The sequence below is a fragment of the Tasmannia lanceolata genome, unplaced genomic scaffold (assembly GCF_043159265.1).
Source record: "Tasmannia lanceolata isolate RefF3 unplaced genomic scaffold, GAP_Taslan_0.1 ptg000002l, whole genome shotgun sequence".
In the NCBI taxonomy this organism is placed as follows: Eukaryota; Viridiplantae; Streptophyta; class Magnoliopsida; order Canellales; family Winteraceae; genus Tasmannia; species Tasmannia lanceolata.
Genome location: NW_027518679.1, coordinates 54,568,078 through 54,582,736, shown reverse-complemented (window position 1 = coordinate 54,582,736; position 14,659 = coordinate 54,568,078). Strand labels below are relative to the sequence as shown.

At 39.4% G+C, this 14,659-nt stretch overlaps 1 protein-coding gene across 1 annotated transcript; it reads right to left on the bottom strand.

The window, feature by feature from the left end:
• Window positions 1–964: 964 nt before the first annotated feature.
• HSF3 (heat shock factor 3) lies at window positions 965–12,437 on the bottom strand. The gene is made up of 2 exons (XM_077381576.1): window positions 11,599–12,437; window positions 965–2,518 (listed from the first exon to the last, which is right to left on the bottom strand). Exons 1-2 carry the CDS (start codon window positions 11,830–11,832, stop codon window positions 1,247–1,249), a joined length of 1,506 nt encoding a protein of 501 aa, XP_077237691.1. The 5' UTR covers window positions 11,833–12,437; the 3' UTR covers window positions 965–1,246.
• Window positions 12,438–14,659: the final 2,222 nt, after the last annotated feature.

Genomic DNA, 14,659 nt, shown 5'->3' with positions numbered 1-14,659 from the left:
TTTATAAGTATGGATTTGCTAGGGAATTAATTGAATAAGACGAAATCTGAGCCGGTGTGGCTACCTACTCTCACATGCAACAGCCCTGGCGCTAAATGCCTTGTGGGATGGTCCCTAGCAAATCCCTCATAGGTTATGACTTATGACAGCACTATAACTGGATGGGAAGTGCTAGACTGAAGGATACCCTTGTGAAAACCCAACTCCATTGGATATAGCCACTTTTTAAGAGGCTGCTGTTGGATCAAATATCAAGGGTGATACTTTTGAAGTACCACCAACACGTGACTTGACGGTCGGGCATCATATAATTTCTCATGGAGTAAGGAACAAGAAATGTTTCAAATTGTTTATTTTATTTTATTTGTAGAGTAGAGGGCAAGAAATGTTTTAAAGAATCTAGTCTCGTGTACATGCACTAGGGCACTTTTCTATTGTTTTACATTGAAGATTCAAACACGGCGGTATAAACATTCACCGTGACTGACTGCCGGATAAAAATTTTAAGCATGTATTTTAAATCGGAATTTGCTAGGCAATTTCGCGGATAGAATTTGCTTGATAGAACAGTCTAAAAGTCAACATGTGTGGCTGTTCTCACATGCAAAAGCCAGCCGCAAAATGGCTTTCCGCGCAATTGTCTGGCAAATTCCCATTTTAAATTGAAGTCAAGTATTTTTAAGAATAATGCTAGATTGACTCTGGGCATGAAATACTAGTTCTAGACTGAGATTTCTTTTTCTTTTTCTTTTTTTGAAAATTATAGACTAAAGAATTTTTAAACATTGGTTTTAAAACATGGGGTAAAAAAGCTAAGCCATTATTAGCAGCTAGAAATTGAGAAATACTCATTTCAATATCTGATTTCTAATAAGAAAGTGCAAAAGAGATCACACTGGTCAGGACTGAAGAAAGCCATTAAAACTCCCCACAAACACATATCAAATGAGACATTGAAACAATGGAAGATGGAACCAACTCTTATCAATATATCATTTTGTCCTCCCAAAACAAAACAACCACCAAGAAAGCCCATACAAACATTTCATCGATGGTGGGTATGTTTGCCTCTCACCTTTCGCCCATCGTGGAAAAATTTAGGCCGAAATTAGGAACTCCATGAGCAGGTGCAAAATGGGCAGCACAAGATTCGTATAAGCTGCTCGCCACCCGGTTCAGATGAGAGAATATACCATAATAGAGTATTTTAGATTATCAAAACAAGAAATATACATGGTTACATTTCTCACCCTATAGTTTCCGATGTAAGAAGTCCTATCTGTTCCGTGATATGGTCAACGTTCTGAGCTTTGTCCCATCCATTTTCATGTCCTGTGGGCTTAACTGTTCCATTTGCATTAGCTTCCTGTGTAGTACTCGACTCGACCTCCTCTGGGCTTAGAAGAAACTGTTCCCAGAATGAATCGTTTATGCCTGGAAGCGTCGAGATCCCGTCAAAATAGGTACCGATTTCCGCATCGGTAGAATATTTGTCAGCTTCCATAGACAAATTCCCTTCCACTTCCACAGACAAAGGATCACCAAAACCACTCCCCTTCTCAGGCACCACAAAGCTCTCACTAGGAATATCAACAACATGGCCTTCTGGAACCATCCCTTCGATTTGAGGGAATTCAGGAATCAACATGTCTGTCTGGGATGGGCTAATGCCCTGTTGCCCTCCAGGAAGCACTCCTATATCTGGTAATTGAGCCACTGTAACCATGTCTGTTACAGTGGCAGATGGTCGAATCTCAGATATAGCAGCAGACGGGCGAAGGCCAGACAATCCCGACATCACAGGTAAATATGAAATCCCTGAAGTTTGTGGGAACTCTGCGAGAGTTACTCCCGAAATCCCACTCGAAGAACTCCCACTGTCTAATGCTTCAGACGGCGACGGAACATCATCAATCAAGAAACTATCGGGGTTGTTCGAGGATTCTAGTCGGGGAGATTGGTCCAGCTTCAGAATTTCCATGAGTATGGCTTTTGCTGCCTCATTCATCAACGGCTGATATTTAACAATCTGCCCATCAGCAGAACCACCGTTATCCTCCGACTCATCTTCCTGTTTGGGGAGCCTTCGTTTTTTATTGACTCCGGCAATTCGTCGGTTGGTGTCATTCTGCTGCACCAGCTGTGCCAAAAACCCAGGGCTCTGCATGGCTTTTGCAAGAAACGACATCATTTGTTGTTGCCTTTGTTCCATTCCCTGAAGGCGCTGACCTAATGTCTGTAACTGGTGATCAGTAGCCTGTTGTTGCTGCCTTAGTCTAACCAATTCTTGCATAAGTACATTCTTATCCCTTTTCAGGCGTTCAATTTCTTCCTCGAGCCCAAACTTCCCCACTTCAACACATGCCCCGACTGATGTACTTTGTGCTTGGGGCTGTTGTGGTTGGCTCTGTACGTGACTAGGTTTTCGCCTGTTAATACTCTTCAACAAATGTTTTTGGCCTCTTAGGAAGCCCTCATTTGCAAATTCCCAGCGATCTGGATCGACCTTCCTGAAACCCTGCTCAAAGAATACGAAAAATAACAAAGAGAAAACGACTTTATTAATATAAATCACAGACAATTAAAGTAAAAATAAAATCCAGTAGAATCAGTGTGTGATCAATTTGGCATTGATAGTCCCAGTTTTAAAAATTAGCTTTGTTAGTCAAAACATCCCTGAAGATGAAGGCAGCCAACTAAGGGGCGGACAACTCAGTCTCAAAATCAGCCGAGTTAGCGTATTTGACAAAAGTCAATGTGATGCAGATCGTAGGCCAATAAATGGCATATTTGCCCGTTAGGATTTCTAGGCATTTATTTTTCATGTTATTTAGTTTTAAGGCTTTTATTTTCCATGTTATTTAGAATTAGGAAGTTTAGTCGTTTAGGAATTGTTATTTTAGTAGGTTTCTATCTTTTAAGTTGTTATTAATTGCCTATTTATAGGCCTCTTTACAGCTTTATTGAATTGTATTGAAAGCTTCTCCCCCAGATTTCTTTCTTCCTCTATTCTTCTACTCTTCCCTCTCTTCTTCTACTTCTCTTCTCCTATTCTTCTTCTATTCCTCACCCCTTTCTTTTATTTCTCTTCCCTTTCTTCTATTTCCCTTCCCGATCCTACATCAAATTTTGTATCAGAGCCAAAAGATCCAAGTTCTCTTCGGCGAAATCGATCCTTCACAACCATACCATCCACCTTGCTTTTACCCAAAAGAAACCCCAACCTAAAAATCATCTAACAGTCCGATTTGAGATCCGAGATAGGCGTTGTGTTCCTTTCGACATGACCAACAAATCAGACGGTGGATTTCAGTTTTCGACATCGATCCTTATGGCTCCACCATTTGTTCCATATTTCTATGATTATGATGAACACCACTATCCCTATAGAGATGTCGATGATGCGCTGCAAGAATGGATCGAGACACTTGATGCATATCATCAGTACTATGGTTATAATCATGAAATAACCATTCATTGTGTCAAGGATTCAGTTTGCAGAGACGCCAAGTCAAAATGACAATTCTTCGTGCTAGAGCGCCATGACTTAGAGATTGAAACGTGAGCGCGCAGTGTATAAACAAAGATTGATGTGTGAAGAAGCCGCTCGACGAGAAGAAACTACTCGACTTGCACAAGAAGCTGAATTTCAGGCAATCTTGGAAATTACAGTGCGTTACTTGGATGAGAGGAAATTGGTACGCGAACGTGAAGCCGCAGCCCGCTGCGAACATGAAGCCTTCGCTCGCCTTGAACGAAACATCGCAGCCGGTCGAGCATGAGTGGCCGAAATTGATCCAGCTGACATTGTTGATAAGATCATTATAGTTGAGTCATTGATTATGACAGATACTAAGTCAGAGATGTCCGATATAGAGCCAGAGAGTCCAGTGATTGATGAGGCCGACAACAATGAGCATGACGATTCAAAGATTTCCACAGGGCCAATTGCCGAGCATCTAGAGAGAGCTTTTGACACTTCCACAATAGAGGCAGATATTGTGACCGAGCCATGTGAGATTGTTCCTTTGACAGAGTCGGCCGAGCACCGTCATGTGTCAGAGGCAAGTGACTTGACTGATGAGCCATTACCTGAGACGGATATTCGAGAGCATATTGTTGAGGATTGTCCTATGGTTGAGTCGGTTGAGCATATTATTGAGATTTGTGCTGACACAGAGGCGTTTTTTATGCAGATTGATCAGGAAGATTGCCCGCCTGATATCACTATGCCAGATACGATTCTAGCAGATGACTTTATTGTTGATTCCATTGTGCCAGATGTGATACCAGTGGATGATGACCTTATTGGGGCTAGTCATAATTGGTACTGCCCATAGCTGTCATGCCGGTACTATAGACCCAGGAGGAGTACGTTGCTATCTTTCCATCCAGTTTGCTTCTTCAGCGTGGGTTGTGTTATTATGATTCTACATGGGCGATTTATTCTCTCTCACTCCATCGGCAGTTCAGACGCTTCTCACAGTTATCACGTACATTATACATGAGAGTTTGATGTGTTACTACTAATATTGCTCGAGTTGCTCATCTACATATTTGATCGAGGCGGATTAGAACTCAGGGCGAGTTCTTTTCAAGTGGGGGAGAATGATGCAGATCGTAGGCCAATAAGTGACATATTTGCTCATTAGGATTTCTAGGCATTTGTTTTCAATGTAATTTAGTTTTTAGGCTTTTATTTTCCATGTTATTTAGAATTATGAAGTTTAGTCTTTTAGGAATTCTTATTTTAGTAGGTTTCTATCTTTTAAGTTATTAATTGCCTATTTATAGGCCTCTTTACAGCTTTATTGAAAAAAAATTTGATGATTATTGAATTGAATTGAAAGCTTCTCCCCCAGATTTCTTTCTTCCTCTATTCTTCTACTCTTCCCTCTCTTCTTCTACTTCTCTTCTTCTACTCTTCTCTTCCCCTATTCTTCTTCTCTTCTTCTCCCCTTTCTTCTATTTCTCTTCCGTTTCTTCTATTTCCCTTCCCGATCCTACATCACAATGCCTACATGATATAACTTGCGACAGGATAAACTGGCAACAAAATTCAATACAACCAGTCTGACTGATAAAACCAGAGAGCCAAACATAAATGAATTAATTTAAACAGAAATATAAAGGCAAGAACTTGATTTATGTAACCATAAAGTCCAAAAATAAACAGACAGAAAGAGAAATGCATATAATTATTGGTGGATGTTCAAAGAAGTGAGAAACAAAACAACTACAACACAGTTTCTACCAAGGGGAACCAATTGTGACTGTTCCTGCTACATAAGGTTGGAAAACCAAACTCAACATGCCCTAGGTCTGAATAACTGTGTTTATTTTGTTTAGTGAGTTTTTGGGACTCGAATGAAGTGGAAGCTCGTGCTTTATTGTGGGGATTGAAGTAGTTTGCAAAGCATGGTAGTGGTCAATTAATTATTGAAGGAGACTCGTCTAATGTTATATCTTGGGCTTCTAACAAGGATATAGGTCCCTGGGTGTTAGCAAACATTGTGGGGGAAATTAGGGACCTTGTGGCCTTGGTATCTCCAAAATTTCAGCATATGCGCAGGTCTGCTAATGAGGAAGCTGACAAATTAACGAAAGATAGTGCGGATAGAGAAGAGCTGATCATAGTCCAGGAGATTCTCGAAATGGAGATGAGGGAAGAATAGGGGTTCAGGCTTTATTTCTTGATTATTGTTCATTGATCTTGCTTTCTGGGTCATGTAAAGGATACTACTCCAGTGGGACATCCTCTCTCTTAGATGTAATAGTCCTTACAGTATCAAGAAAATTGTTACCTTTCAAAAGAATAATGTTTAGTGAGTTTAATCCCCCAACATAGATTCATATGAGAAAGATTGATAGAACTTTCCTCATCAATGTGTATTCACTTTCAGTTGGAGAATTGAGCTTTGTTAGCGAGCCAATATCCTTGAAGAAGGGAGCTTATTAAAGTGCATAGAAACACACTATCAATAATAGCACAGTGAGCACAAAAAGATAATTAAAGATAGGAACAAAACAGTGTAGCTAAGGACATAAAGAAAAATCAAGAATCTCGAGGGAAAATGAAAAAAAAAAGTAACATGTTGCCAACAGAATATCTAACATACTCTTAACTGATGGAAACATATTATAATCTTCTTGATGGCATGAATGACATGTATCCATGGAGTAAATTGTGCTACCAAATTGCATTGTGAGAAGTCTAAATTGAATTTGTGTTGGCAACCAGGGGGAAATGAGAGGTGTAAATGCACATGGGGCATCTTTTTCTCTGCGGTGCTCTGGAATATCTAGCATGAAAGAAATGGTATGTTTTTACGGGGATATCATCCTTGAAGTCAGAAAAATCGTAAACATTAAGGTCATGCTTTAGGCTACTTCCCCATCACCTTTGCCTATTGCAATGTAGCAGACATTGCAGCGTAATACAGATGTGATATAACCTTAGGATTACTTCGATTTTTGTGGACATGCTGGTTTGATTTTAGTTAGGGTTTTATTTTTAGTTTTTTAATTATATTTGATTTGACCTTCTTGAAAAAAAAATTATATTTGATTCATCTTAGATGTGGGTGATGTCCACATCATCCCTATGGCCCACAACCCTTGCCACTTCTACCCATGGCCCACCATGCATTACCCTAAACCCAAGCCCATGCCCACTAAAAATCCCTTTTATCCTATTGGGTAATCTTCATGACCCACCACTTAAGCCCTTTTTTTTTTTTTTTTTTTTGAAATGGCCCCACCACTTAAGCCCTTAAAGCCCCCTTATATCGCATTGGCTCAAAACCATGGCCCACGACTTAAGCCCTTAAAACCTCCCTTATATCCCATTGGCTCACCACCATGGCCCACCACTCAAATTCCTAAAACCCTTATAAAACCACAAACACACCCTTTCCTAGCCCTAACTTTTAGAATTGTGGAAAGACTTCTCCCTACCATATGAGGGCTATAAAAACACATCAAAATGAAATTAATATTATAATTAAGGTTCCAGCTATGGAAAAAGAGATCAAGAGACTAATACTCTTCATAAGAATGATATGTGGGAGGTTGTTACTAGGCCTATAGACAAAATGTACTATGATGCAAGTGGGTTCAAGTGTTACAAAATGCGAATGCAGGGCAAAAAATGGCCAAAGCAATTCCTAGTTGACTCAATGTAGCTCAGCCAAGTACTTGGTTTCAGGAGAGTCAAAGGAGTTTTGATTAACTTTGCAGGGCAAAATGCATACTCGGACAAAAACTGGACCAAGGGAAAAGGGAGTTGACTCGCCCAAGTTGACAATTGATGTGAAGAGTAAGTGAGTGGCTGTACAATTTGAAGAAAAAATCCAATGGTACAGTGGATTGGTACAAAGCCTTATTAGTGATGTGTATAATCAACAGTATTTACTAGATTATGAGGAGACCTTGTAAGACTCATGCTGGCCCTGGCAAACCTTTTTGGTCAGAAACTTCTATAGATGGATGTCAGAAATGTTTTTGGTTTTTTTTTTTTCATGGTAGCTTGAAAGAAGAATTTTATATGGAACAGGTGAGGGATTTGAAGTAGCAAACAGAGGAGATAATTTTTACAAACTCAAGAATGCTATCTATGGACGAAAACAAGCTTCATGGGCAAGATTTGATATCCTAAATCAAACTCTTACAACAAGGGGTTGCAAAAGAAGCGTGTCAGATACCTCACTATTTATCCTACATACAGCAAGATCCAGTGCCAAAGCAAGGTACAACGATATGGCATTTACTACAGTTCAGCTTGCTTGAGTTTAGCATCTTTTGCAGGATCTTCACACTGGTTGCAGTTATCACACCCTCTACTATGATAATCAAACTGCAATAACGCTATCCCAAAACCACACATATAGAAATTGGTTATCATTTTTGTCCTTCGCTCTTATGTACATAAGTAAATCACAGCTCTGGGGGAATGACAATACTTTTACCTCCTGCCCCTCCTCCTCTCTTCTCTTTTTTCTACTAGTGCTGAGACACAAGATTGAATCGGATTTTACATATAGCTTGCCCGTCTTGGGCATGGAATTGCATCAAAACCAGCATTCGAAAGACCAAGTAATTAGGCGAGGCAAGGCATGAAGTGTAAGACCCACAACATTTCATATTTGGTCATTTCCTTTTTAAATTTTAAAATCTCGAAATAATAAAATTAAAGAAAATCAAGCAAAAAATTTAAGGGAAAATATTATATTCCGAACAACAAATCATCAAAAACATCGATAATCAAGAATCAATTTAATACTTAAAACTAGCCAGTGAGATCATTCCTGGGGAAAATGAAAAAACATTAAAACGGGACTGAATAAACTAATTATATGCCATCATTGATGCCCCCTAGCCATAATTAAGTTTCTCTAAGTATTAGGAGTGCAAGAGTAAATAATTAATTAATCAGAAGTCATGGTTTTAAAAATCTGTGTTAGGAGTCATAGATTTGGCGCAAGCATTCATTTTCTTTTTTTTGAAATAGTAAGGTCACAAAAGCCTTCACATGTGAGTCATACTCCTCAATTTTTTTTTTTATGATGCCATACTCAAATTTTATGGCACTATTTTGCCTTGACGCATTTTGGACACAGCTTACCTTAAGAAGAGGAATATAAGCCTCAAATGCTTTTTCAAACCAAGATCCAACATGCATATGGCATGGTGGGCAATTAGAAGAGACGGAAAATGCTAAACAGATGGCCTATAAAGTAGTTGCAGAATGGAAAAACTGAGAAGAAATTAGGCTGAAGCTATTGAATATGAATTCTCCCAAAACAACAAAATCCACAAAACATAAAATTTTGTGAATAGATAAGAAACAAAGGGATTTCGGTTGTGAAATGTGAGCTACATTTTTTTCAATAATGTTGTGCATATCGGTACATAAAGGGTTAAACAGAAAGCAACAATCCCCCAACTCCCAAGTTATGCATGCATTGGTCAAGAGTATAATGTTGTCAACCGAATTGAATTCAACATAGATCAACGAGTACCAAAATTAAATAAAAGGTGCAAAACTAAAGTATATGTGGAGTAAATAACAGTACAAGCAAGGTCTGGGACATCAAGAATACAGATAATATGACTGACCAAATCAAAGTCATTAACATTTGCAGAAAGACAATATAGAGAATTATCCAAGGAAAAGAATTCAAAGCACATGCCCTGTACAATATGAGAACAAAATATGTCAGGAAACAGTACTCAATAAACACATTCATCGTGTCATTAAACATGGCATTTCATTCCAAATGAAAAACAGGAAAATTCCATAAATGAATAAAAATCTTGTTTTTTTCATTCACAAATGCTACATGAAAATGCTTCTGCAGTTTTTGTAAGTCAACCCTTCTTTGTTTTCTTTTCTCATTTTTCCAAAGCTCCTTATTATCTCAAAAGCACCCAACTGGCCAGATCAAACCCAACTGTATTGGAAAATCATATGAAAAAATCAAGTTTCTAAACATTGCTTCTGATACTATTATCATCCCACAAGCTCCATGAAAACAACCTTCCTCAAGCAACTTCAAAATAACAACTGGCACCCCAAACCTTACCAAAATCCTAATTTTAATTTTATTGAAAAGAAACCCAAGCAGTAACACCTAAAGTTCGCTCCACAGCCTTATAAGACCACATACTCTCCGAAAACAGGACTGGAAATCTGAGATATTGATCGCCTGACAAAGAAAGAAAAAAGGTTGTAGTAGTCTTTTTCCCACTTTCACCTTCGATTGCAGCTTCGGAAGTACATCCAAATCCCTTCTAGTTGTGTAAAAAATCCCAAGGACCAATGATTCCGTTTTTTTTTTAATGGTCGCAATTTCATATAAAGAAAAGAGGGGAGACTGAGGCAGTCAACCCCAAATTACAGGACGAAAAAAACACAAAGGAGATACAAAAGAAAGCAAAACACAATACAAGGGACCCATGATTCCTATGGTGACAAAAAGTTATGATTGCCCTCTCTCTCTCTCTCTCTCTCTCTCTCTCTCTCTCTCTCTCTCTCTCTCTCTCTCTCTCTCTCAAGACAGGGCGATGAAACCAACTACCGAGGATACCCCCTCAAAACAGTAAAATGAGACATTTCACAAATTTTCCCTCCAAAATAATTGAAATTTTGACTTGCCCACACAAGAAACAATTTGGAGTCAGTTATCTCTGCCCTTCCAAAGTAGATCGATGTTGCTGGGCGGAAGCCCCCTAACCCTGGTTGGATGGAGTTAAACTTTGACGGCTCTATAGTTTGAGTAACCCGGGTCCGGCGGGCATAGGTGTTATTCTTAGAGACGAGTCTGGCAGGACCATATGGGCTTTATCAGGCCTGATCGGCATAAAGGATTCTAATGAGGTAGAAGTGAGGGCGATCCTCTAGGGTATAACAGTGTGACCCTCCAGGGTATAAGACTGCCAGCAGAGAGCGAATTGGACAACCTAGTGGTGGAGGGTGATTACCTTAACGTTATTAGATGGCTGGATAAGAATCCCCTCACCCCTGGCGATTTTCAGAGTTAATTCATGAGATTCCGGCTCACATGGGGGGTCATTTGGTGCGGTTTATCCGCGTCAGGAGATTGGCGAACGGAGAAGCAGATTGATTAGCTCGTGCAGAAGCTACACGACATGAGTTTTAGAAAGGGAGTTGGTGGATGATGACAGATTCCTTTCAAGTAGAAACTTCTATAGGACTACGTTGAGAAATGGCAGCAAGACTCGCAGAATTTAGTCATAAAAGAAAAAAAAGACTTATAATATCAAGATTTTGTTTTTGAATGATACAATATCAAGACTATTGCAATAGAAGTTAGAACGGCCTCCAAGCCTTTTCACTTCAAGAACAAAACATTATAGAAATCCATATAAACGTTGAGAAGCTGTATTGATTCCCTTATGAGGATGGCATGACTGGGTATCATTGAATGCAGACATGATGGCACAGTATCACCTCCTCAAGAATATTTCTACTTGTAGTGACAAGTTTCCGAGTTCCCTTCAGTTCTAAGGCTCTCAGAGGACTGCTCTATTAATAGCCAATTTCTGTCTGTCACTCTCCTCCCTTCTTCCTTTCGTATCCACCAATTTCACTGCATTCATTTTTTTTTAATGGCAACCATTTTATAGTTCACTGCACTCCTAAGTTCCATTTCACACACACACACACACACACACACACACACACACACACACACACACACACACACACACACATGTTGGTTTCAAATGACACAATTACTATCAAATGCAAGCAACCAATGTAAATCTAGGATCTCTTCAAGTAAGTTTCCATCGCAACACTCCTCCGTTTCTACTGTTTCATGAATTCCATTAATCTATACTTCTTTATATAATCTTCTGTCAAATTTTGCTAAGCATATATCAGAAAACTAACTCCATAAATCCTGATTGGCTTTTCTTCGCAGTCACCTAGTAAAAACCATTTCTCGGGTTTTCTACCGATACAAATACATAACAGAGCAACAAAACGTGACCTATTTGAGGAAAAAAAAGAGTGGGGAAATGAAAAGAAAGAGTTCAAATTGGGAAATAAAAAGGCGGGAACAGAACTCTCACATATGTATTCAACTGCCTGACGAAGCTGGAGAAGTTATTGTGCTTGAAATATTTAGGAAGAAGATCCCTCGCAAATTCAGGAGGATTCCAGACAACAAAGCTGTTGTTGCTAGGGCTCCAAGAAACCACCGAATCTGTAGCTGGATCATCCACCATGTCGTAAGTCTTGCTTAGAAAGGGCGGGGGAACGTTTGCGTTCGCGTTTGCGATCGGATTGCCATGAATTCCATCCATTTTTTGTAAGTGCAGAGATCAAACAACTGACATCAATCCGATCAAGGATTGAAGAAGAAGAAGGAGAAGGAGAAAATAATTCGAAATGAGCTAGACTAGAGGGGATTAGGGTTTAGAAAGGGTTTGAATCCGCGAAATGAGGAAAGATTAGAGGGGGGTTAGGGTTTACAGACGGTTTGAATTCGAGAAATGAGGGAATTAGGGTTTAGAGAGGGTTTGAATCGGAGAAATGAGGTACTTTAGAATGAATTAGGGTTTAGAGAGGGTTTAAATCCGAGAAATGAGCTATGGGATTAGAGGGAATTAGGGTTTAGAGAGGGTCTGAAAAAGGGAAATAAGCTAGATTATAACGAGTTAAGGGTTCAGAGAGGGTTTGAATCTGCGAAAGAACTGTAAAATGGGGTTGGGATTTGAAGAAAAGAGAGGGAGGGGAGCAACCTGGATGAAAGGGACGTTCTATGGTGGGGGAGGTCCTTTTTAAAAAAACCCTAGAATGTGGAAAGGCTTGTACGGACAGGGGGTTTTTCATAGGCAGACGAATTTGCGTGAAAAGAGAGGAGAGGGGAGAAAGAAGAGGCGCAGACACCGTTGGGAATTTGGGATATCGTTCGTTTGTCATTTGAAGTAGCAGATATTTTCCTTGGGTCTTGAAAAAATTGCGGATATGCCCCCAAAGCTCCAACATAGAGGGGGTCCTTGGTCCACGCTAGCTAAGGGCCCTTTTATAAATTTAGGGGTGTCAATTTACCCAGGAGGTCCACTGGATAGTCCAAATCCGAACATTAATAGACAGAATCTAGGTACATTAGAAGGATCCATGGACATATTTTGGATCCTCTTCATAAGATCCAACAAAACATCATAAAAAAAGGATGTAAGGGCTCTCCCATTGGTCAATTTTCATTTATAAAAGTTGTGATCGTACCCATAAATGAAAATTAGCCAATGAGAGAGCCCTTGTACCCTTTTATTTTTTTGCAAGGGCTCCGGTGAGTCTAGCATTCCTCTCATAATGATAGGCTGTGCATATATGTCTTGCACAGAGTTTATTAGTGCATATATTCTCTTAGCCTAATAATGATAAGGAGAGTACCCCCATGGATGATATGGGTGAGTGTGGCAGTTCATTACATTCGCCCAATTTTGACCAAATCAATCTTGCAATCGCTTGTGTTTCATTTGGTTGCACAAAAGCTCGGCAGCCGTTGGAATTTGGTTTGGATTTGGCATGCCATTCCACGTTTGGTTGCCAAAATGCATTGGACTCTCATTGATTCCCTTGGATTTCTCTATAATTGCTTGTCTCTTTCTTATCCCCTTATTACAAAAGCAAAATAATTATGGTTGAATTTTATAGGAAATGATGCTCTCTATCTCTCTCTTCCCTCGCTCTCCTCTTTCCCTATATTGGTAGTGACATCCCTACTTTTTGTCCTACTCTCCGAGTATTTGCCGCGCAACCAAACACTACTACACAATTTTCCAAGATAATTCTAGGAAAATCAAAATGCTTGTCTCCTCTCTTTGACTTCCTATCCACTACTCTCCGAGCCACTCCAAGCAACCAAACGTAGCATTGGAGTGACAGATTGTCAGTTGCTAGCTTGGTCACTTGTCCAAATTATAAAATTATGAAAGCCTAAGTTCACCTGTGGGCCTCCTTTGGAGCATGGTTGTAAGGAAATTATTTTAATAAAGAGTTTTTAGGGGGAAAGTAATTTTACCTAATGTACTTGGCTGAGAGCATAAATGTAAAGTGCATTAAACATAAAATGCAAAATGCAATGTAAATGGACGATCAAATTGTCTAGGTACCTTGTTAGCTTTGACAACGAAGTGAAATGATAAACAATCTTGGGGGATGCCAAGGGTTACAAGGAAAGTAGAAGATAAATAAAAAGGAATCAGTAATCGTAGCGTAGGATAGATGGGTGTTGGAGCGATGATTTTGTCTGTTTAGTGACTGCATTTATGTACCGCCCCTAGGAAATGTGCAATGTCCCATTCCTCCTACGCCTTCGTATGTTTCGTGGGCCAGTTTTTCAAGTGATGGTGTCTTGGGTTGTGAGGGTGCAACCATGGCCTACAACTGTGTTATCTGTGTGGCAACCCACGATTTGGGATTGCTTATCCCGTCATTTCATAAGTCGCACGACTCTCCTCATCACACTACTACTTTTAATCATCGATTCTGTCCAAGATGTAGAATGGCCCCAACCTTCAAAATTCAAATAATCGTTGATTTTTCCTACCATACAAATATTATATTTTTTTCATACTAGCAGTGTCATATGGATTTTGAGAGAAATTATATGATGCATGGCCCGTGAAAAGCCATTATTTTTTTTTACGGAAGTACGGTTCGACCCTCCACAGGATGATCCGAACCGTCCATTTGTTGGGCCACAACGCAAATATGTTGTGCCCCAAAAATCATTTCACATAGGATCGGAGTAGCCCAACAAATGGACGGTTTGGATCATCATATGGAGTGGCCGATACTGTACTTTAAAAAAATACGGGTTTATACGACCACACATCATATAAAATCTCGGATTTTGATAGCTTTTTGATAATTATAACACTTAATGATAAAAATCCAAAACAAAGAGGGGTGTTTTTAATGATAGTGAAATATATACAAGGGATTTGCCTGTATACGAAGCCATGAGGAAAACCAATATATTATTTTTAGTTGAATTTATGAGAAAGCCCAAAATTTAATAAAGAGAGGGGTGTTAATATTAAAGCAAGGGAATGCCGATATCATTTCCAAAATTATCAAGCAAATGTCATGTGGGAGGGCCCAATTAGGCACTTAACTCGT

Coding starts and splice junctions, on each gene's coding strand:
- HSF3 (XM_077381576.1), bottom strand. CDS start 11,832: ATGGATGGAATTCATGGCAATCCGATCGCAAACGCGAACGCAAACGTT. Junction 2,519..11,598: donor TCAGGCAGTTGAATACATAT/GTGAGAGTTCTG, acceptor TTCTTTGAGCAG/GGTTTCAGGAAGGTCGATCC.